This window comes from Sorex fumeus, unplaced genomic scaffold, assembly GCF_029834395.1.
Source record: "Sorex fumeus unplaced genomic scaffold, SorFum_2.1 ptg000038l, whole genome shotgun sequence".
NCBI lineage: Eukaryota > Metazoa > Chordata > Mammalia > Eulipotyphla > Soricidae > Sorex > Sorex fumeus.
In genome coordinates, this window is record NW_026606095.1 from 9,940,241 (window position 1) to 9,965,046 (window position 24,806).

The 24,806-nt window shown below is 38.7% G+C and overlaps 1 protein-coding gene across 1 annotated transcript in view; it reads right to left on the minus strand.

The window, feature by feature from the left end:
* Positions 1-24,806, minus strand: part of TMC1 (transmembrane channel like 1) — a 158,507-nt gene that overhangs the window by 99,979 nt on the left and 33,722 nt on the right. Inside the window, exon 4 of the mRNA XM_056118790.1 lies at positions 21,566-21,694. Within this exon, the coding sequence (XP_055974765.1) occupies positions 21,566-21,694 (129 nt within the window). The remainder of the gene's footprint in view (positions 1-21,565; positions 21,695-24,806) is intronic.

The window sequence follows — 24,806 nt, forward strand, 5'->3', positions numbered from 1 at the left end:
ATGTCTCCTTTAACAATGGAAGGGTAGTGAAGGATTTTTTTTTTAAATATGCTTCTTAGTAATTAGTTCATTAACGCTTCTAAGTGAAGTTTGCAATCTTACAATATCCAGTCACCCAATCACAGAATATGCTTGCTAACATAGCCAAAAACTAGAGGGTGGTATCTCTTCCTCACCCACCCATACCTGCAGTAAAAAAAATTAACATTGGAGAAGCTTCTCTTCCATTGGTAAACTTCCCAATTCACTGATTCTGGGTTTCTTTTATTTGTTTCTTTTTGTTCATTTTTTATTTGCGGGGAGGAGGGCGGTGGGGGGGGGGGGGGTCACTGGCAGTGCTCAGGATTTATTCTTGTATTCTTGGCTCTACAATCAGAGATCACCCCAGCTAGTCTTCAAGGGAACATATGGAGTGCCAGGAATCGAACCTGAGTTAGCCACATGTAAGGCAAGTATCTTCCCTGCTGTACTATCTCATGCCCCTTCAAGTATTCTCTTAAAAACCGGGAAAGTATTCTGTATATGTCAACCTCTTTCCAGAGTTCTTGAACACTGCTCTTACAACACAAACATAATCCATAATTAATAAACATAATCCTTCATATTGAATACGCCACAGGGAACTTGCCAGGCTCTGCCGTGTGGGCGGGATACTCTCGATAGGTTTGCCAGGCTCTCCAAGAGGGACGGAGGAATTGAACCCGGGTCAGCCACGTGCAAGGCAAACACCCTACCCACTGTGCTATTGGTCCAGCCCAGCAAGCTCCCCATGGCATATTCGATATGCCAGACACAGTAACAATTGTCACAATAGGGATGTTACTGGGCCCACTCGAGCAAATCGATGAACAACAGGAGGACAGTGACAGTGACAATCCTTCATAATCCTGATCGTCCTTCATAATGCTCTTCATACCACAAGCCAAGAGAATATCTACTATTTTCCTCATCAGTGAATGCTTAAAGAGAAAATCTTTCCTAGACTTGAGAACTGAGCTCCTTACTAGTCTTTTCGGGATCTTAGGGACAAGGGTCTTCTTGTCAGATGTCTTACCCCTTGCATGGTCTCTGACTATGTTTTGAAGATAAATTGAAGACCAGTTACTAAAATAGAGTACATATTCTAAAAAGTTCAATAAGGTCTCATCAAAAAAAATAATGAACGCATGTAGCGTGGTTTTGCATACAGGCAATGAGGAAAACGTATCACATTTAAACATCAGCCATGTGTTACAGAGATGATCAGACAGCTGTAAAGCAACTCGCAGATACTTTATCAAATGTTGAACAAACCTAAACAAAGACTCGGGAAACTAAGTCTGCAACTGGATCTGTGACTTTGCCCACAGTATTTCTGTTGTTATTCTTTTGCTTTGTTTTTAGTGTTACACCTGGCTGTACTCAAGGATCATTTCTGGTGGGGCATAGGAGACCATGATTCCTGATAGGAATCGAACTTGGGTTGGCTGCATGCAAGGCAAATGTCCCACCTGATGTATTTTCCCAACAGCCCCCTGTTCACAGCTTTTAAGTTTTCTGTACACAAGTTCAGGAGTTTTCACACTTTCCCGGGATGGTCCACACCTGAGATGTTTCTGGCACAAGCGATTGTGTGTCCTTTAACAGGTCAAAATTCTCCATCAAACAAAAGTAGACAATTCCCTCTCGGTTTGCCAAAATAGTGGCAAAATTGAGGTAAAACTGTATATATCAGTGCTGAGAGGATTATCCCAGTCAGTTCTATACTAAAAATATGCTTTGAGGCAAGAGAGAACAAAAGGGTATGCCCTGCCACAGAGCCAGGGTGGGATGGGGGTGATGGGGGGTGGGAGGGATACTGGGATCCGTGGTGGTGGGAAATGGGCACTGGTGGAGGGATGGGTATTTGATCATTGTATAATTGAAACCCAAGCACAAAAATTTGTAAGTCTACAACTGTACCTCATGGTGTCTCACTAATAAAAATTTTTTAAAAATTAAAAAAAATATGCTTTGAAACTGAGCATTCCCAATTTTCCTCTAAACCCTGTATCTTTCACTCTTTTACTGTCCAGTTTCACACAGCACAGTGAAAATCAGCATTCTAGTCATTGTGTAATAGCAGAACTGACTGTAATTGTTGAATGACATCAATAATTTTGAAATGGGTAAAACCAAGCATATGTATGAATTATTACATCATTCTCCAGTACATATAAATAGGGAATAAAACATTATGCCCAGTGGTAAAATCAGTATCTGATTTTTCAAATGTAATATATTGCTTATTATTATAAACACAATTGATCTAAATATTTCACAAATAATTAAGAGATATTCAATTTCACAAATAAATAAGAGATATTTACATTGTTCTAATAGCTCTATCTCCTCATCGATAGACATTTCTAAAACATAACTCTTCTAAATAGTTAAAAGTGTAAAGAAGTAGTCTACTCCTTATTTCTGGCATTGAATTTTTATTTTGTGATCTAACAAATATGTTAAGAGAACATTAAGCTGTCATAATTTAAGAAAGAGAAAATGAAGTTAGGATTATAGCCAAATTAAAGTCACTGTGAAATTAATTATAAATTTAGTTAACAAAATGGAAATCTATTTACATGATATCCACAGTGCTTTTGTCAGCTATTGCAAATGTAATTTTCTTTTGAGAACTCAAAACCGGTCTTATTATTTCCTCCATCGCCAAGTTCCCCCTGATTCTGGGCATAGTTTCATATTTCTTTCTCTATTATTACCTTCAACATAAATATCCTGACTTGCTCTCAGGTAAAAATCTGGACTTCATTCTATTCAACATCCTCTCAGGTATGACTTTCTTTTTTCTCAATTGACCTATCTTCTCCATTCTTCAAGCAGTATCCCCTAAGATCCGTTTCTTGGGGTCCCTGAACTCTCTTTCTAGCAACTTCTGATCCCCACTAAGCAGCTGTTTGAAATAACTGTGAGGCTCAACTAGTTGGGACTCCGAGGACAACTTTATAGCATCACGAGATGAGAAGAGAATAATTATTATACAGCAAGCACATATTCTTGATCTCCTTAATCTGATGCTAGTGGAATGTGAGTAGGTCATTGCACACCTCTGAGAGAGACGCTAGGATGGAAGAGAGCAGTCTTTAGTAGTGTTTTCAGGACTGGCCCTTGCAATAAATTGGCAACAATCTCAGAATGGATGAATACATGCATTACCGATCTCTCTGATGACAATTTTTATTTTTACCCAGAAAACAGCATCTCTCATTTCACTATTGGAAACCAGATAGAAAAAGAGAAAGTTCTTAGGGCTTTTGTCAGCTATTGTAAATGTAATTTTACACGTAAATTTTATCATGGAGTGATAGCACAGCAGGTAGAGCATTTACCTTGCACGTGGTCAACCCGGTTCAATTCCCAGCATCCCATATCATCCCCTGAGCACCTCCAGGAAGTAACTCCTGAATGCAGAGCCAGGAGTAACCCCTATGCATCCCCGGGTGTGACCCAAAAAGCAAAAAAAAAAAAAAAAGAAGTCCCATAGGGATGTAAGTATGTAAGTATTGACTGATAGTTATTCCACTAAGGGGTCCAGGCAGATATCATCAAGTAAGAAAAATAAATTTAAAAAGAGCATAGCCAGTGAAAATTAGAGAACAAGAGTTTCATTTGATTTTTTCTTAGTCAATCTAATATCTTCATATTTACATTGATCTGGGTAACTCAAAGGGATCTTTTTTTCATGGCTCAAATTAAATAGATCTTTTTGGATAAATTCCAAGTATTCATCTATTGTCTACAAAACCATCCTAATGTGTCTGAACAATGTGTGTCATTCTATTGAATTGTATTCAACAAAAGCTGCCTGCCAAGACTGTAATCCAGTCCCAGGGCTCTGAGCAAGCGCTGGTACAACATGCACAGCTCTCTGAACTGTAACCCCAGACTCAGGAGTAAATAATTGAGTGAGGTCTATTTAATGACAATAATACCTGGCCTCATCATTCATTTATCGGCCACTGTGTGTTGGTAATTAGAATAATAAGGTTTCATGGGCTTTCAAGAAAGCTTTCACAGTTAGTTGAAGGAGCACACTTAGTCCTAACTTACAAAATAGATAATTTATCCATATGATACATACATATGATACAACCCAGATTACAAAGGGGACTTAGGACATAGTATGCTGCCACTGACACCAACTCAATCCAGGAAATGTGGTCCTTGTTTGGGTTAGGTTAAGTTGACTTTGTTCCCCTCCTGTTTTCAGTTTGATAGTTTGATTGAGTAACCAATTTATTGCTCAAGTAAATAAAAAAAGAACATTTCAAAACTAGTGTTTCAGGCAATTGTGATCAACACTCGTACTGTTGAATATTTTCCAGTAAAAGGATCAGAGTGAAAATGCATTTTCTAGTAAGTAATAATTATTTTTAATTGGCCACAAATGGAAAAAAGTCCTATTCTGACTTTTCCTAAAATATTACCAAATAATTAAAATTTTCAGAAGTAAGAAGTTACTCTTTTAAAAAGTATTTTAATGCAGACATTTAAAATAAGGACTATATACACAAAAGTGTTTGCCTTGCATGCTGCTGACCTAGGTTTGATCCTTTGCACCCAATATAATCTCTGGAACACCACTAGGAATAATTCCTGAGTGTAGAGCCAGGAATAACCCCTGAACATCGCTGTGTGTAGCTGCAAAACAAACAAATTAAAATAAGAATTATAGGCTCCCCTAGACAATATAAATCTATAACTAGACTAATGGGATTAGGAAAGTCAGCAACTCTTGCTGCTAATGAAAGGAATGATTCTGAACATTTTTTATAAAGAGGATCCTTTAGTAGTAGTTGTTGTAACAGTTTAATATGCTCAGATACTTTGTCTCTAAAATATATATAATAGCTATTTCACTACTTAGCAAACTTTATAAAAGTTATGCAAGTGCTTACTAATAATGTTTTATGTTTTCATAATAAATAGTTTGGATACTATAAATATAGCTACTACTACAACACTAATAAGGTCTAGCTGCTTTCAATTTTTATGTTTCTTTTCAAAATTGCATAGGTAAGAAAAGACTTATGGGTAAAATATCCAAGTATCAATCCATTTCCTCTCGAATTAACACTCAATAATATTCAGAAATACTGAGAATTATTGCTACCAAGTAGGGGCAGCTTCAGTTTCAACACATAAGACCCTGTGAGGCGTTCCAGTTCTGGGATGTTAGGCATCCACGTTGCAAGGTAGCCTCCAGATAGACAGTCATGGATCTGGGCCTGAGTCCTGTCCTAGCATTACGGTGTTGCTGCAGAGCTTTCAGGATGCATGGCCTGTGAAAGTCTCTCTGATGAGGCAGAAATGGCTCCCTCTCATTTGATAGGTTACTGCCCAATTTGTGATGCATGACTTATAAAGGATATATAGGATATATGACTGTCACACACTAGTTGTATACACTGGAGTCAGCATTGATCCCCCATTTCTCATCTACAAAAGTGATCATCAATAATAACAGCAGTCATAGTTGGCAGACATTGGGTGCTTGCCATATACCAGGCACTATTTATGTCTATTCTTTCATACAATTCCACAAAATCCTTCAATATGCAAATTATTGTTTTCACCATCTCAGAAATGAGGAAAGTAAGGAGTAGGTATGTAAAATAGGGAAGCTCAAATAGAAAAGGGAGCACCAAATAAAGGGTTTAGGGAGGATTCTCCCAGGATAGGAGGAGCATGCTGAAAGTAGACTCTAGACCAAACATTATTCCCACTCAATGCCTCTCTTGCAGATCACAGAACCCAAAAGGAGAGAGAGAGAGAGAGAGAGAGAGAGAGAGAGAGAGAGAGAGAGAGAGAGAACAAAAGAGAAGGCCCTGCCACAGAGACAGGGTGGGATGGGGGGGGCGGGGGGGCTGGGAGGGATACTGGGACTCGTGGTGGTGGAGGATGGGCACTGGTGGAGGGATGGGTACTCGATCATTGTATAACTGAAACCCAAGCACAAAAGTTTGTAAGTCTATAACTGTACCTCATGGTGTTACACTAATAAAAAAATAAATAATAAATAAATAAACGTTATAATGAAAAAAATCTAAACAAAAAACCAAAAAAACAATTTTATCAATTATGTCTCCATAATAAAAAAAAAAAAGTCACCAAAAAAGTAGATGGTTCAGCTTGGCTAGAATCCTTGTCTCCAGTTTTTCAAAAGTAATACCATAAAGTATCTTGTCGGACTGCGATAAAGATACAAAAGTTTGAGACAGCATGAGCAAAGCAGTATTTATTAAGCTGAAGGCAATAATTACTGTTGATTATTAGTCAAAGCACTGTAGCACTGTGGCACTGTCCTCCCGCCATTCATCGATTTTGCTCGAGCAGGCCCAGTAACGTCTCCATTGTGAGACTTGTTGTTACTGTTGTTTGGCATATCAAATACGTCATGGGTAGCTTGCCAGGCTTTGCTGTGCTGGCGAGATACTCTCGGTAACTTGCTGGGCTCTCTGAGAGGGGCGGAGGAATCAAACCCAGGTAGACCGGGTCGGCTGCATGCAAGGCAAACGCCATACCCATTGTGCTACCGCTCCAGCTCTCATTAGTCAAAGATTCCTATTATTTTTCTGAGGAAATTGTTATAGCTAAAACTTCAGATTAAAGAAATATCTGTGGGGCCGAAGAAATAGTACAGCGGGTAGAGTGCATGCCTTGCATGAGGCTCACCTGGGTTTGATCCCTGGCATCCCATATGGTCTCCCATGTTCACTAGTAGTGATTCTTGAGTGCAGAGCTACGGGGAACCCCTGAGCATTGCTGGTTGTGACAAAGAGAGAAAGAAAGAAAGAAAGAAAGAAAGAAAGAAAGAAAGAAAGAAAGAAAGAAAGGGAAGGGAAGGGAAGGGAAGGGAAGGGAAGGGAAGGGAAGGGAAGGGAAGGGAAGGGAAGGGAAGGGAAGGGAAGGGAAGGGAAGGGAAGGGAAGGGAAGGGAAGGGAGGGGGGAGGGAGGGAGGGAGGAGGGAGGGAGGGAGAGAGGAGGAGGAGAAGAAGAAGAAGAAGAAGAAGAAGAAGAAGAAGAAGAAGAAGAAGAAGAAGAAGAAGAAGAGGAAGAAGAAGGAGAAGGAGAAGGAGAAGGAGGAGGAGGAGGAGGAGGAGGAGGAGGAGGAGGAGGAGGAGGAGGAGGAGGAGGAGGAGGAGGAAAGAAGGAAGGAAGGAAGGAAGGAAGGAAGGAAGGAAGGAAGGAAGGAAGGAAGGAGAGAGAGAGAGAGAAAGAGGGGGAAGGGAGGGAGGAATGGAAGGAAGAGGAAAGGAGAAAAAGAGAGAAAGAAAAGAGAGAAAAAGAAAGGGGAGTAAGGAAGGAAGGAAGGAAGCAAGGAAGGAAGAAGGGAAAAGGGAAGAATATGTATCATTGACTCTGAATCTATGTACATACAATGCTAGTGCCCTCAAACTAGGTGATTATGCAAATGATTGTTTATTATCTAGACTTATGACCATTAAAAGCAATGGAATACAAAACACAGAAACATTAATTCAAAAGAATAATTGTCCACCTATTTTGATCGCCAAACATTGTACAATAGCGAAGGTATGGAAAAAACTCAAATGCTCAACTAGAGATGAGCCAAGAAACTGCAATATCCATTTATCTATTTATCTATTTATCTATCTATCTATCTATCTATATATATATATATATCTTTATATTGTAATTTGTAGCAACATGGGTGGAACTAGTGTATATCATGTTGAATGATTAAGTTGGATAAAAAGAGATAAATATGAAATTGCTCTCTTATATGTGGGACTTAAATATATACAGCAAGGGCTCAACAAAGGTCTAGAGGCAACATAATGGGTGAACTGATTTATACAATTGAGTTTGGGGGGACTTGAGTGATCGCACAGTGGGTAGGGCGTTTGCCTTGCACATGGCCGACCCGGGTTCAATTCCCAGCATTCCATATGGTCCCTCAAGCACCGCCAGGAGTAATTCCTGAGTGCATGAGCCAGGAGTAACCCCTGTGTAATGCCGGGTGTGACCCAAAAAGAAAAAAAAAGTTGAGTTTTGGGGGATGAGAGAAGTGGGTTGGGGTCCCTGAGAGAAGGAGGTGGGTACACTGGTGAGGAATGTGGTCTTGGAAATTATGTGCATGAGAAACTATTATTCATAGTATTGTAAACCATATATGCTCAATTTAAAAATTATTTTAAAAAATGATTTAAAAATTACAAGTAAAACGCTGATTTTGTTCTTAATGACTCAGAGACGGATAACCAGATAAGTCAGGTGGTAAACCTCAGACTCTAAAGAGGCACTGCCAAAAAAAGAAGGAAAAAGGTGGAAGGGAGTGGGGGAGAGAATATAACCCTCACAGAATATCATCTTTCTATAGGAAAATTACAGTCATATTAGAAAAAGAAACTACAAAGAAATATATAAGATATTATACAGTTACTACCAAGCAGTAAAAGTTCTCTACAATGCTGGTAAGACACTGGGGTGTTTAGAAGAAACTATGAACAAACCCCCGTGATGTATTTGATATGCCAAAAACAGCAACAACAAGTCTCACGATGGAGATGTTACTGGGCCCGCTTGAGCAAATCAATGAATAACGGGAGGACCGTGACCGTGACCATGAACAAAGAAAGAGAAAAGACATTTCCACAGAGGCAACATGGTCTGAGCAAGGGGAAGGAAAAGAAAGTACCTGTGGTCTCCTGGTGGATAATGAAGAGAATATTCTAGAATTCTCAGAACTACTGGCACAGTGTAATGTCAGGTTAAAAAGTGTAGAATTTATTCTGATGTCAGCAAGAACCCATGAATATTTCACAGCATGAAAAAATGTTGTAATGATAAATGAGACAAATCGTAGGGAAATAAACTAAAAGGATGAATACAACATGATATTTTAATGCCTGCGCTAAGATCATCTTCTTTCTGGAGTACCATTCTGTTATTTTTCTCCCTTTTTCTGTTTTAATTTCAATTAAAAAATCAGGCCAATTCCACAGCTATTTTCTTCCCAATACTGCTCTCCAACCTAAGTCAGAATGATTTAACCTTGGCTCTTCATGCAGTATTATCCCATTATTTTCTGGTCTATTTCACCTATTACACTAGAATTTCAAAAAAATAATGCCCATGTCTTTTATTCTGATTTCTCAGTAGTTAAGATACAATCTGGCATGGAAGTCAGTTTCAATAACTGGTAACTGTATAAAGGAGCACTTTGAAAAATGGACAATAGCTGAACCAATGATCTCTGAAACTGCCTATACCTACAGCAGTTTCTATCGAAACACTTATGGGATCTCTTTAAAATTTCAATGATTAAGTCTCCCTACTTGCAGATTACTTCATTACTATCTATAGAGGGACCAAAGTGATAACACAGCAGGTAGGGGTCTTGCCTTTTATGTGGCCAAGCTGGGTTCAAACCCCCAGAATCTCATATGATTTCCCAAGCAGGAGTGTCAGGAGTGTTTCCTGATTACAGACCCAGGAATAACAAGCCCTGAGCATCACATGGTGTGACTCCAAAATAAACAAACAAATAAAAATATTACTTCCTCTAGAGCTTAAATATAAAATATCAATATTTTAATTATCCTAAATGATTTCAAAATATACAAGTTGGAGGCAAAATGTTCAACACAATACAATTTCATTTGGTAAGACAACTAAATTTAAGAGTTATTTACACTTTAATTCAACTATTGAAATACTGGACTTAAAAATACTACTTTATGGGGCTGGAACAATAGCACAGTTGATAGGGTGTTTGCCTTGCATGCAGTCGACCTGGGTTCGATTCCCAGCATCTCATATGGTCCTCTGAGCACCTCCAAGTGTAATTTCTGAGAGCATGAGCCATGATTAATCCCTGTGCATTTCTGGGTGTGACCCCAAAAAGCAAAAAAAAAAAAAAAGCAAAAAAAATACTTATTATAGTTGATGTTTGTTTTGATGTTCTGTTAAATTGGGAGTTTGCTACATACTTGATAGAGCACATAGAGTTCTGGGAATGGAACCAGGGTTTGTCACATGCAAGGACAATGTCTTACTATCTGTACTATCTCTCCATTCCCAGCCCTCCAAAAATCTCTGAAGTTATAATATTATCAACAAAGACTACAGACATTTAAGTTGTTACAAAGCATGATTTCTCGGTGTAAAACAGTCTAGCAAATTTGTAGATGTATCTAGATTTTCTTTTTTTTGTATTAAAGTCGATATCAAGTTCTTAGGGTTGCATTTGGGAGTTTTACTTTTGTCTTTTGTTTTAATAAATCAACTGAGTATGCAATTAAATACATTAATATCCAAAAGTAGATGTGGTAGTATCTATTATTAAGGTAATGACGTCTGTCCCAGTCAACTAACATTGCTTTGGCTGTTGATCGGAAATAGAATTTGTGGAAAATATGCCTTAAAAAACAAATATAACTTTTTAAGAATGGATCCCTAGAGTACTAAAAGGGGCCAGAGTGATAGTTTGGTGAATAGGACATTTGGTTTGCACATCACCAACCCAGGTTCCAAACCTGGCACACTATATGGTCCCCCAAGCCTGCCAGGACTGATCTGAGCGCAGAAACAGAAGTAAATCTTTTCTGTTTATGAGCCTAAAACAAAAACAAACAAAAAGAGCAGTAAGAAAAGCTACATCTAAATCTACCTCAGCTACACTCACCACCTGCAGAATGGCAATGTCTATGCTCTCCCTGCCTTTACGGAAAGAACATTATTCTTAGAAGTAGGTAGAAATATTACTGACAATCTATATTGCTGCACAAAGCTTCAAGAGAACTTTCTAAGCTATCACTTTTACTTTCCCCTTTACATAGCCCTTTCTCCTAAGTATTTATTGTGGGTGTATTTTTTTTCTTAGCAATATGTTAAGTTCTTTGAAATAAATAAAATATAGATTTTTTTCTGAAACTTTAACTCCATTAAAAAAATAATCTATGGTCCACAAAACTGTTACAGAGCAGTCCTGTGACAGGCTCTGAAAGTAAAAAGAGGAAATAATGGAGGAAGAGTTTACTAAACTCATTGCAGAGGAGATAAGAATTAAACTAGACACTTAAGACTGAGATCAAATAGGCAGAGAATGGCATTTTGGGCATCAATTTGCAGGAATGTCTCTAACAATAAAAATATTTCCAGCACAAATTTCACAAAAATCTCATATTTTTCAACTACTCAGACACTACCTTTTTTCTAGGACCCCTCACAAGGCTCATAGACAAACTGCCAATTTTGTGTGGCTTCATGTGCATTCTAATCAAACACACTAAAGAAATCTGAATGTTGTAAAATGACAAGGGAGTACTTCAGAATAAAGGGGATCCATCTGTTTAAGTCTTGCTAGGGGCCAGAGCTATAGTGGGTAGGGCACTTGCCTTGCAGATAGATGACCTGGGTTCCATCCTGGAACCCCGTATGGTCCTCTAAGACCACTAGGAGTGATTCCTGATCACAAAGTCAGTGTCAGGACTAAGCCCTGAGCACTTCTGGGTGTGCTCCCCCCAAAAAAGATAATTTTTGGTAAAGCATTTCTGTACAATAATTAGATTTTTTAAAAAAATATTAGGATAAAATTGATTTACCAAAGCAAATGTTTATAAGTTTGGTGGGTAAGTTACTATACCACTTCTACCACTGACTGATGTGCCATTTCCTTCCACCACTGTCCATAAGACTCCTCTGTCCACTTCCTCCTTCCACTGTGGTGATAACCTCAGTTCTGTAGTCAGAAGCTAAAGACTTCTTTTCACTGGACACTGTTCCCTTGCTTTGTTTATTTATAGACCAACCTCTGAGGGAGATCATCTAAGTATTTGCCTTCTGATTTACTTGCTTCACATGATACGACTTCCACCCAAGTCATACAAATATGCAAAGTTTTATCTTTTTTATAGTTAAGTAGTAATCTATTGTGTATATATACCATAACTTCTTTATCCACTCATCTTCTGTTACGCATTTAAGTTGTTTGTAGGTCTTGAGTATCATAAATAATGCTGCGGTGAGCATAGGTGTGAGTATAGCATTTTAAGTTAGCATGGGAGTTCTTAGTATGAATATCCAGGAGAAAAGGAATTAGATTAGATTAGTAATTCTATTTTTAATTTTTGAGACATTTCTATGCTGCTTACTATTGAAACTGAGTCAGTTTATATTCCCAGCAACATTGAATGAGTATTCCTTTATCTCTGCAACCTGACTATTCTTACCCATGCTTTTAATGTCTATCTTGGTAAGCATTTCTAAATATTATGAAATTTTTTTAAATGTGTGTCGAATGCCTGGAGAGAGAATAGCAGGTAGGGCACTTGCCTTGCACAACTGATCCAAATGTAATCACTAGGGCCCCATATAGTTCCCAAGCACTAACAGGAGAGATCTCTGAGCACAAAGCCAGGAGTAAACAGTGGTTATAGCCAGGCATACTCCTCCCTCAAGAAAAAAATGTATGTTTATTAAAAAAAAAACTTCCTATTGCAATACTTATTGTGTCTTTTAATTCATGAATGGGAAAGAAATGCAAATGATAACAGATCAGTGAATTCTAAAACAATCAAGAATACCTTGTGGATTTGATTGTGACAAAACAAAAAGATTCAGAGATCTTTCCTAAGCACTGGGCAACAAGGACATCCACAGAACCCCCCACTGTGTTCGTATGCAAACTGGTTCTTTTGCTGAATTGACATGGAGTCATTATTTTGATGTTCCTTTCATAATCTCACTTCTGTGAACTGGGAGACAGTTTAACTGGTAAAGCTCATGCCTGGCATGTCCAAGGTCCTGGGTTTGATTTCCAGTACCACATAGTCTTCTAAGGAATCATACACTAGCAAGTAATGTCCTTCCAGCATAACACAGCAAGATGTGGACACTATTAAGAATTGTTTTGAGCTGTAACTTTTCTTTTAACTTGTCCTAATTCCAGTGACCAGATATAGGTCAAGAATGGCTATATTACGGGCCAGAGAGATAGTATAAAAGTTAAGATGCTTGCCTTGGACATGGATAACCACTGTATGGTCCTCAGTACCACCTATGGTCCCCTGGGTATACTGCCAAGAGTGACCCTGGAGCATAGATCAGGAAGTATTAAGATTTGAGTATTGCTGGGTATGACACCAAAACCAAAGAGAAAATAAAAACCTGGGCTAGAGAGATAATACAAGGATTAAGACCCTTTCCATGCAGGACATTGACACCATTTCAATCCCTAGTACCATATGTGGTCCTCTGAGCACGGCCAGAGTGATCTCTGAGAGTCGTGCCAAGACTCAGCCCTGAACACCACTGGATATGCCCCCAAACTGAAAATAAATAAATACCATAAAGCTGTATTTGTAAAATATAAGCATGAATTCAAAGATTTGTATAATTATATAGATATCTGAGTGTATATGTGTAACAGTCATATATGCATACAAATATTTATATATATATATAAACTCATGCATACATATTGATGAAACATGACTGCAAAGAACTTTAAATTATTGAATTTTTTTTATTTTGCTTTTTGGGTCACACCCATCACTGCTCAGGGGTTACTCCTGGTTCTGCACTCAGGAGTTGGTACTGGTGATGCTTGGAGGATAATATGGGATGTTGGGGATCAAACCCAGGTTATCCACATGCAAGGCAAATGTCCTACCCACTGTACTAACACTATGGACTCCAAATATTTTTAATTTCAAAACTGTAGAAGTAATAATAGGCATATTATATTGGACATATAAAATTAGTTCCCGTTCAGACTAAGTAGATAACTCAAAAGAATGTAGTGCATGCTTTGCATGTGTGAGATCCTGAGTTTGAATCCCTGTACGAGGAACCCCACCCCTCTCTTCAACATTTCTAGTTGTAGCTCTAATAGCACTTGAGCATCACTGAGCTGAGTTATGAACACTAAACAATAAAGGTGTACTCTACAAAACCAAATATCACCAAGAGTGGCCACTAGACCCTTGAGTACTCCCGAGGAGGCATCCCATTCCCCCCAAAAGAACTATACTTTCTTCTTATTATTTAAGTTGCTGTGATCTTCTAACATAATGGTAACATTTAAGTGTATGTGTTCTTATTCTATAGTGATAAGCTTATTTTAAATCCCCCAGAGTCATATTTCACTTGTGCTTCTCAGTCATGTATCTCAAGATGTCCTCTAAAATGTCTTGGTTATTCTCTTACTATAAACCTGATATAAACCTGATATTTATCCTTATAAAGAGACCTGGATAATAGTTCCCCCAAAGAAGGTTTTATATTTCTTGAGTTAATTTTATCTTGTTCTTATCAAGTACACATTTCTTCTACTGTTAATGCATTATGTCAACCACATTTGAAAGCATTCCTAGATAATTTTTAAGTGACAGATAATGAAATTCTTCCTTTAATCATCTTTCAAAATTAATATATTTGTGAATAGTCTAACAGGTTGTGAAGTCAGCTGTCTCTAATAGCTAAAATTCTAAAGAGTGTGAGTTAGAAAAATTGCTACTATTCAAAAATTATGAGAGTATGATGTTCTGACAAGCAGATAAAACTGATTCAGTGTTTTGCCATTTATAATACATTGACTGAGAAGACTGTAAGAAATAAGACACAAGAAATGTAATTTAAAGGATAATAGTAACCATGGTTTAGCTAGAAAAATCTTAGAGCTTTTCAATATCTGATGTTTATGATTTTTTACTGTAGTTACCACAAATAAAAATTCCTATCTATGTTTTATTCAGGAATTATCTGAATTCTGGATAAGTGAACCTAAATAGATGATAACAAATAAGACTGATTGCCAAGAATCTTGAAAAACATTTTTGAATATTAGCTTTTTATAGATCTACTTTTCCCAGTGACTAATACCCTTCAAACTAACCATCTGGATAACTCTCAGTCTGATTTAACTAGGTCATGTGCTTGAAATTTGGAGGTTGATACAAATTATACATGTCTCCACAACTCTCCAGAAAAGATAAGAGTAGTCTGGTCAAACAGCAGTCTGATTGGACTTGTCCTCCCGTTGTTCATTGATTTGCTCGAGCGGGCCCAGTAACATCTCCATTGGAGACTTTGTTGTTACTGTGTTTGGCATATCGAATACGTCACGGGGAGCTTGCCAGGCTCTGCCGTGCGGGCAAGATACTCTATAGGTCTGAAAATGTTTGAGAGGCAGAATTCCAGGCCCAGAGCACGGGATGGATTCCCTGAAGGAGCAGCTCAAGACTGAAGCACAAGGACTTAATGCAGAACCCAGCAGCTTGGAGCAGAAAAGTGAACGGACTATGCGTTGATCCAGCCCATCAAGTCTGCCGGAGGGGAAAGGGTGTTGCCCCATTCGCCCTCTCCTCTCTGGAAAGAAAGATGGCGGCCACATGGGAGCCTTGTGGACAGCAGGTATGAGCCGGGAGTGTGGGGGCGACTAAAACCTCATGGGAAGGGGGGCATTTCGCTCCGCCCTTCACGCCCTACCGAGGCCACCAGTTGCCCCCCACGAGCGGCTCTCCAGCACGGCCACGACTCCAGAACACAGAAACCAATTTCTTAACTATCTGACTTTCAGTAGAAATACTTCCAGGGTCAATAAGTAAAATAGCAGAAATCCAAAACCAACATTTAATTCTTGAACCCAGCTGTAGAAAGCAAATCACTTCACAATGCTTTTTCAGCATGTCTGATTTGGGGGGGGGGGGTAAACTCTAAATAATAGTGGTGAATCTTTTATTGAAACAATCTAATCAAAGCGGATAGAGTGTTAACTAGAATTCATCTGCCTCACAGGGACGGGGAGGGGTGGGGGGTGGGGTTTTATTGGGGTTCTTCATGGGAAAAAATAAGTATTGGTAAAGGGAAATGTGTTTGATATTTGCATGACTGAGACATAAACCTGAAAGCTTTGTAAACTTTCCCACAGTGATTCAATAAATAAATAAATTAAAAAAAAAAAAACTGTGTCTCCATTGCCTTCTCCAGACTTAGCCGCTAACACTAGAAAACAGTCCTAGAGAAGCCATTCCCCGACACTGGTCAACATTTCATGGGATGTCTGAGAGGTTGAACACAGCAGTTTCTCATGGTAGTTCCTCAGACCTTGTGTGCATTTATAGTTTTTGTTTGTGGGGCACATCCAGCTGTGCTCAGGGTATACTCCTGTCTCTGTGCATAGGGGCTACCCCATGCAGTTCATGGACAGCTAGATGGGACTCCAAGGATAGAACTCAAGTTGGCCACATTGAGGAAAAGTATCCTACCCATTGTACTATCTCTCCAAGTCCCATCTAGTGTTTCTTAACCTCTTCTACCACCCACACCCAACTTAATGCTAATTGACTTGCATGCTCATATTCTTATTGTGTGTTATTTTCTCAAATAACTCACTGTAATTATATGTGATTGGGATGATCCCAAAAAGTTGGTTTCTTGAGTGCTAAATTGCAAATTATAGTCAACCAGAGCTCTTAAAAAAATGCTACTTCAATATATTACAAAACTCAGGAATTAAAGGAGTCAGTATAATAACTAAATAAGTATTTTTCTTATCAAATTAGTTTTACAATTCCTGACACAAGAGCCAGTTCCTTGCAAAAGTATACTTGGAGTACTCCCATATACTCATCTGTAGACTCATGAAATGAGAAAGCTGTCTTCTTAACCAAAATAAGCTTCTTTAAATGCTTAGATGAAATATTTTAAAAACTATTTCTTATTTTGACAGGCACAGGGCATTTTCTTTAGAATGTACTTCCATCTGAAGCATTTAGATGAAAACATTGTGTGAAAGAGAGAAAACTTCGAGCTCCTTTGCTCGAACCTGGCATTATGTCCAAGAAATCTTGGTTTGAACTTTTCCCCCTTTCCCTGAAGGGATTTAACCAAACCATTTGAACTCTGAGACCAGAACTTTAAAAATGGTGTTGTGAGCCACAATCCAATCCTTTCATTTTATAAATAAATCAATCAATTGGGGCTCAGAAAGATAAAATTAGAGGTAGAGATTTGAATGAAGCCACTCTTCATTTTTTATTCAAATTCTATCCTATACTACTCTAACCAAAAGTAGCCATTACCTATTTAAATGCATTATTCCCTGTCCCCGCCTCCAGTATTTTGTTTCACCTACAACTCCTATAGGTAAGTTGCTACCTATTGGCTTAGTTAAGTATTTCTCAGATATTTTCCAGCTACGGTCTCCTGGTGGCTCCCCGGTCATACAGGTGCCACCCATATTTTGTCCCATGCTTCCCCTTTGCTGAAGTTTTTCACCTGTGATGCACTTGAAATATCCTTGAGGCACACAGTGGGAAGGGGGGTGTCGTATGACCCCCAGTTGAGAAGCATAGCTCTAGTCAACTTCTACAGGTCAGAAAGGTCTACCAAACTTCTCATCTAAACTCATTCATATCTTATGACAAGAGTTAAGGTTTTGGCCATGCATTCATCCAGCCCCACTTAAATCCCCAGAACTGCATATGGCATATGGTTCTCCAAGCAGAGTCAGGAGTGATCCCTGAGCACAGAGTCAGGAGTGAATCCCAAAATTTCCACACCCTATAGCAGAAGAACAAACAAAACTCAAAACCTGTGTTTAAGATGGTCAGTTAAGATGCTTCTTTAATTAAATACATAATGAAAAATAGAAATCAACCTTCACATAACTAGAAAATGAGACTGGAGTGATAATACAGAGGGTAGGGCATTTGCTTGGCCAGTGGCCAACCTGGGTTGGATCCCCAGCACCCCATATGGTCCACTGAGTCTGCCAGGAGTGATCCCTGAACACAGAGTTAGCAGGAAACCCTGAGCATGGCTGGGTGTGGCCCCCAAACAAAATAAACAAACAGAAAAACCTAGATAGTGCAAAAATTATTTTCCTTTCACCTCCCCTACTTCAGTATAACCATACTCTCACTCATTCAATAAACTGTCCTTAGTGTAAAATATTCTGTTTAAGGTATTTTTCTCTTTCTGTGGAAAAAAAGTGTAAAAAGTCTCAACTTTCAAAGTACATCAACAATTTTAGAGTAAAATCTAGAAATACACATTCTTGGTCTGACCTAGACGCATGTGCTTCTCTACACAGAAATCCTTATCCAGTAGCTGCATGAGTATGTGAGGCTCTCAGTACATAGTAAATCAGATATTGGAAAACATTGTTTCATGGCAATAATGGAAATGCGGTGATGTCCTTTCAGTTCTAAAAAGCCAACTTTACTGCCCTAAAAATGCTTAACATCTGTTTCCAAACTATATTTGAGAGTGTTATGCTTCTTGCCTAAATGATAACTGTTAATACTGCATGTCTTTTAACCCAAACCTGTAGTATACTCATTTTCCTACTGTCGAATATTCCTTCCAAATATGGGAACCCTCTGCAACTAGAAATTCAGTCAAAAAACATCCAAGGTGGGGCTGGAGCAATAGCACAGCAGGTAGGGCATTTGCCTTGCACGCGGCTGACCCAGGTTCGATTCCCAGCATCCCATATGGTCCCCTGAGCACCACCAGGAGTAATTCCTGAGTGCAGAGCCAGGAGTAAACCCTGTGCATCGCCAGGTGTGACCCAAAAAGCCAAAAAAAAAAAAAAAACAAGGTGGTCCAATCTGAGAAGGCAGAACGTGAGAATATAGTTGGTCAGTTGCATCTTTCGAAGAAAAAAATAGATCCAAGAAGTTAAAGCTTATATTGTTAAAACATTAACTGTACTTTCTTTGTTATAGCTTCAAAATCTTATTGTTCATTCAGATGGCCACTTATATATCACCATCTTCCAAAGGCATCAGAGGTTGCCTCTGACTAGATTTGCTTTCTCCCAGCTTTGGCAGATCCCAGACCTTCCATTCTTCCCAACTCATGGCACGAAATCAGGCAATTTTAGTCTATCCCGAGATAAAATAAGAATTACAAGTTGTGTTTCCCAGCTGTGTACTGTGTTCTGGAACCATGCTAAGTGTTTATATGAATTGTCTCACTTTATGATTCTAAAAACCCTGTAAACTTAAATGCTTTCATGAGACAACTGAGATCAGAGGACAGCACAATTTATTCAAATTTATAGCTATTAAACAGAAGAACTGTGATTTAAACTCCATTCTGAAACCATGGGAGATGCAGGGAAGAGAAAGTGGAGATATTTTTGGACTACCAAGTGTGTGGATATGGATTACATACTCCTTATCATTTTTACTCAATCATATACATTTTTAACAGTTTGCAATAAAATTGCTTTCTATTTTTTCAACATTATATATAATATATATATGGTTCCCAGGTTTGGAAATCCATGGGATAGCATTATTTTAAAATATGATTTTGGAAACAGCGAAAAGCTGCCTTATATCTTTCCAAATAAGAATATTCTTTAAATTCTCATATAGAATCATCAGTTCCAGAATGAAACTGTCTACACACACACACACACACACAAATTGGTCTATGAAACCAAAAATGATGGTTGCCTTAGTTTTCTTTCTGTTTTATTTTTGTAGGGCTTACTCCTGCTTCTGTAGTCAGATATCACTTCTGGCAAGTTCTGGAGACCATATAGGATGACAGGGATAGAACCCAGGCCAGTTGCAAGCAAGGCAAGTGTTCTACCTGCAGTATTATTGCTCTGGCCCCTTGCATAGCCCCTTGACTGGTCTGTACATAAACATGCAACATACCAGCTACAAACAAGTTGTGTGATGTTGCAAAAGTATAAAGTGCAAAGACCATTGTTTGGAGCTTTTAAATCATCGTACTGGAGGCTGGAGGGTTAGTACAGCAGGAAGGCACTTGTCTTGCAACGCCCAACTCAATGCCCTGGCATTCTATATAGTACCTTGAGCACAGCCAGGAGTAATACCTGAGTGCAGAGTCAGGAGTAAGCCCTGAGCACTTCTAGGTGTGACTCAAAAATCAAAACTAATTTTTTTGAAATTCTTATACCTCAAAATAAAACAAAACCATAATAAATGGTTTCAAATGTCACAGAATAAATGTAGATATACATTTTAAAAAATTATATGTGAAATGAGATCCCAGAGTTTACTGAGTTCCCTAAGATGTTTCCTTATATAGCTCTTCCTTAATAAATCTTCTTCCACACCAAGACTAGAAAAAAATTGTCCGCATAGCTACTACTCCTATTATTTTATCACCAGCAACAGTAATACCAGGCTATAATTTGAATAGTATATACTATAATATTTGACATCACTAGTTAAACAGACTTGTAGAATGATGCATTTGGAAATTTACCTCAATTCGGAAGCACATGTTTGAGGGAAAATGCAGTTCATGCTACAACTGTAACCTGCAAACATGACTGATAACACAGACACATTCCTTCATTTCATGCTTCACCTTCCCAAACCACCATGGCGTGGAAATCTAGTGTGACTCTCAAAGGTAAGTCTGCTTCCATCCTCAGAAAAGAATACTCATTTGACTTTTCATGTTGGAGTTCAAAATCGACATGCCTCCGTGTGTGTTTGTAGCTGCATCCTCTCTCAACGTAAGACCGAAATTGGGTCACTGGTGCGCGAGTGGACGGGGAATAGCTATTAGCATAACCCTTAATTGGAATCCTATTTGTTACCGTTCTGTTGGCATAGCTCCTTTTCTGGGCTTAATGAGTGCTGTCACATGAAAATATCATTTGAGACTGGAATTTACAGAGAAAAAAGAATATACAATCTATAAAACCTTAATATGTAAAAGTCTATAAACTCCTTCAGGGATAGAGCAAAAAATTTACTGAAGAAACTCTCAGTGAGAGAACAAAAGGGAATGCCAGGGTGGGATGGGGGAATGGGGGGGTGGGAGGGATGCTGGGACCCGTGGTGGTGGAAAATGGGCACTGGTGGAGGCATGGGTACTTGATCATTGTATAACTGAAACACAAGCACAAAAATTTGTAAGTCTACAACTGTACTTCATGGTGTTTCACTAATAAAAATGAATAATAATAATAAAAAGAAACTCTCAGTACCAAGAACAAGATTAAAGGTGAATAGAAGTTTAGGATGTCTGAAAAATTTGTCCAGAACTGTTTTGATCTATAATAATTATCCCAGGGTCTCCAGTGATATGATACAAATAAGCGATAGCACAGCGGGTAGGGCGTTCGCCTTACAAGCAGCCAACATGGCCGACCCGAGTTCGATTCCTCCGCCCCTCTCGGAGAGCCCGGCAAGCTACCGAGAGTATCTCGCCCGCACGGCAGAGCCTGGCAAGCTCCCCGTGACGTATTCGATATGCCAGACACAGTAACAACAAAGTCTCCAATGGAGACGTTACTGGGCCCGCTCGAGCAAATATACATATATTATATGTAATAATATAAGGCATGTAACAATATGCAAATGCATGTGATATATATAAAAGCATATATGGAAATAAATATATATGTATATAAACCATATCACTATGAATAATAAATATAAGTATATATGAATATATTTTATATGTAGTATTTTCTGTACTACTGCAATATTACTCAGAGAATTTAGGAGATCAGTATCAGGGAAAGTATTTCTAAGTATAAAAAGAGGCATCATACTTGAGAACTTCAATTTTCTTCTCCATTTTCCAAGGCTTGCACTTGACAGTGGCAATCATTTGTCTATTCTCATCTAACTCTGCTTTCAATCTTTCCAGTTCCTCTTCATCAATTTCTTCTTCTTCTTCCCTTTAAAGGGGGAAAAAATAAAGTGAGATTTTGCTTGACTGAAAGAGGAATGTTATTCAAACTTAAAGAACTTTCAACTTTCATATATATATATATATATATATGACTTGGATGTATAGCTTTACATAGTAGATGCTAATTATATTATTATTAGACTCCAATATCCTGATTTCTGAGGCACAGTTTCTGGAATGATTCTAACTTTATGCAGTACCGTTTACATTCTGATCTTCTGAAACTAGACTGTTCTTTTATGTCCATGCCCTCAAATTCTCAGGGCTGAAAAACCTGTAGAAAGGTTACTGATTTTTCAAGATACATTTAATTCTTTTCCTTCCCTTTAATGCTTTTTTCACCCATTTCTGCATTTCATTTTTGAACTTTATTTTCAATCAGGCTAGTAAATTAAAGGTGAAGATGTCTTTGAAGTGCTCTTAACAGTTCAATTTAGCCCTGTCTGAGTAAAAATTGAATCAGGGAGACTTTCTTTTTAAAAATCTATTTCTCAAAGGTAACTTAATCTGTTAATTAAAGCAAAACCAAATTGATATCATTCAATTTGAAGTATATTTGATGGGAGAGAGTCCAGCAATCCTTTGAAGAGAAGTTGAAAAGAATTTAGATTTTTACTGAGCAAATAAGATGTATGTCCTCTGTATTGCAAGTATTATAGAAAAATTATGTTCAACCCCCCCAAAAAACATTGAAACATAAAATTCCTGGTACTAATCTCGGCCACTCTTGGGTGTTAGTCTCCTATTTTGTTACTTTATGTTCCCCAGATGAATGCATGGCTTGGAGGCCAACCACACATGCTAGGGGAAAAGGGAGCTCAGATAGAGAAGGGAACACCAAATAAAGGTGTTGGGAGTATCCTCCCAGGATAGGAGAAGCATGCTGAAAGTAGACTATAGACTGAACATGACTGTCACCCAATACCTCTTTTGCAAACCACAGCACCCAAAAGGAGAGAGAGAACAAAAGGGAATGCCCTGCCACAGAGGCAGGGTGGGAGGGGTGAGGGTGGGCAGTGGGAGGGATGCTGGGACCCGTGGTGGTGGAGGATGGGCGCTGGTGGAGGGATGGGTACTGGATCATTGTATAATTGAAACCCAAGCACAAAAATTTGTAAGTCTACAACTGTACGTCATGGTGTCTCACTAATAAAAATTTAAAAAAAATTGAAACATGAGAACATTACTTAATATCAAGAAATATTATAGTGGTTTCTTTGTCCATACATTTATATAACAATTTGGTAATAATCTGATTAATATCAAAGTTTATTTAGTAACAAATTTGTTTTATTAAATTTTAGTAAGTTATTATTGCTTGACTTCAAACTCACCTTTTCTTACTGAATATTAGGATTCTAGAATTCAGTAGGGCACACTGCTGCTTCATCGGCTGGCTAACTATTAGGCTGACAATACCAGATACTAAAAAAAAAGGATTTGGCCTTTCCCAGGTTTCACTTCCCTTCCAAGAGGATGGATACTTCTAAGCAGGGCTGCTCCATCGACCCCTGTCTCCCCATCCGCACCACCTACCCAAAACTTCTGGTGAATCTTGCTTGTCAGAGTATCATCACTTTCCCACTCTTCCAAAAGAACTTGCAGTCGTCAGATGTAAATATTAAAACTTTGCACTGCTGCTCCAGAGAGATAGTGCAGTGTGTGGGATGCTTCCCTTGCATGCCGCCCACTCTGTTTCCATCCACTGCATCCCTGAAACCCTCCAGGAGTGATACCAGAGCACAGAGGCAGCAATAAATTCTGAGCAAGCCAGATGTGGTCCCCAAACAAACAAACAAATCAAAAATCAGAGAAAAAAACAAAACAAAACAAAAAAAGCTCCTTGCAAAGTATCTGTGACTGTTGCAAGCAGAGAGTGGGGTCTGGGTATAGTGGGCCCAGTAACATCTTCATCGTGAGACTTATTACTGTGTTTGGCATATTGAATACGTCACGGGTAGCTTGCCAGGCTTTGCCGTGTGGGCGAGATACTCTCAGTAGCTTGCCAGGCTCTCCGAGAAGTACAGAGGAATAGAACCTGGCTCGGCCAGGCCGGCTGCACACAAGACAAACGCCCTACTGCTGTGCTATGGTATTGCATGCTACCAATCTTGGTTGAATCTCTGGCACTGCACAGGGTCTTTTGAGAACTGTCAGGAATGATGCCTGAGCATAGAACAGGAAATCATTCCAAAGCACAACAGGATATGGCTGAGTCTCCCCTAAAGAAAGAGAGTAAATGAAAAAAAGCAGGAGCTCTGCTTGGTCCTTGTTTTTCAATGGTTCCCAAAGATAATTAGCATTAAGAGTCAAGGTTTTATCTGTCAATAGTCTGGTCCATGTCGTGGTTGCCCAATACATCAGCAAACACACGTATTCAGTCCAAAAAAAAAAAAAGAGTCAAGGTTTTAGTAGGTTTCCAGTGTTTTGTCAGTGCTAGAAGAACTTTAGTGTTTTACTTGAATACATAAATAAAAGACCATGAATTAATTAACCTAAATTAATTTCCCTAATTTGTCTACTGTTTCTCAAATATATTTGCGAATACATTGTTTTTTAAAGCTTGATCTCTTAAAAAAAAGCAGTATTTCAACATAATAATCAGACTACTGATTATACCAAAAAAATGTATGATTCTATCACACAATTTGTAGCACTGTAGCACTGTCCTCCCGTTGTTCATTGATTTGCTCAAGCCGGCCCAGTAATGTCTCCATTTTGAGACTTGTTGTTGCTGTGTTTGGCATATTCACGGGTAGCTTGCCAGGCTTTGCCGTGAGGGCGAGATACTCTCGGTAGCTTGCCGGGCTCTCCGAGAGGGGTGGAGGAATCGAACCCAGCTTGGCCGGGCTGACTGTAAACAAGGCAAATGTCTTACCGCTGTGCTACCGCTCCAGCCCACAGTTTGTAGTATCAATAATATAATTTGAAAAGCATATGGTGCAAAAGTGTATTTTAACCAAGTTTTTCAAACCATAGGATGAGAAAGAAAGTAGTCAGAGTGTCTATGAAGTTCTCTGACTCAGGATAAGAGGGGGATCAACTAATGACAGTCACTACTGCTGTCCTGGGACCCAGATTCTCTCCTGCGACAAGGA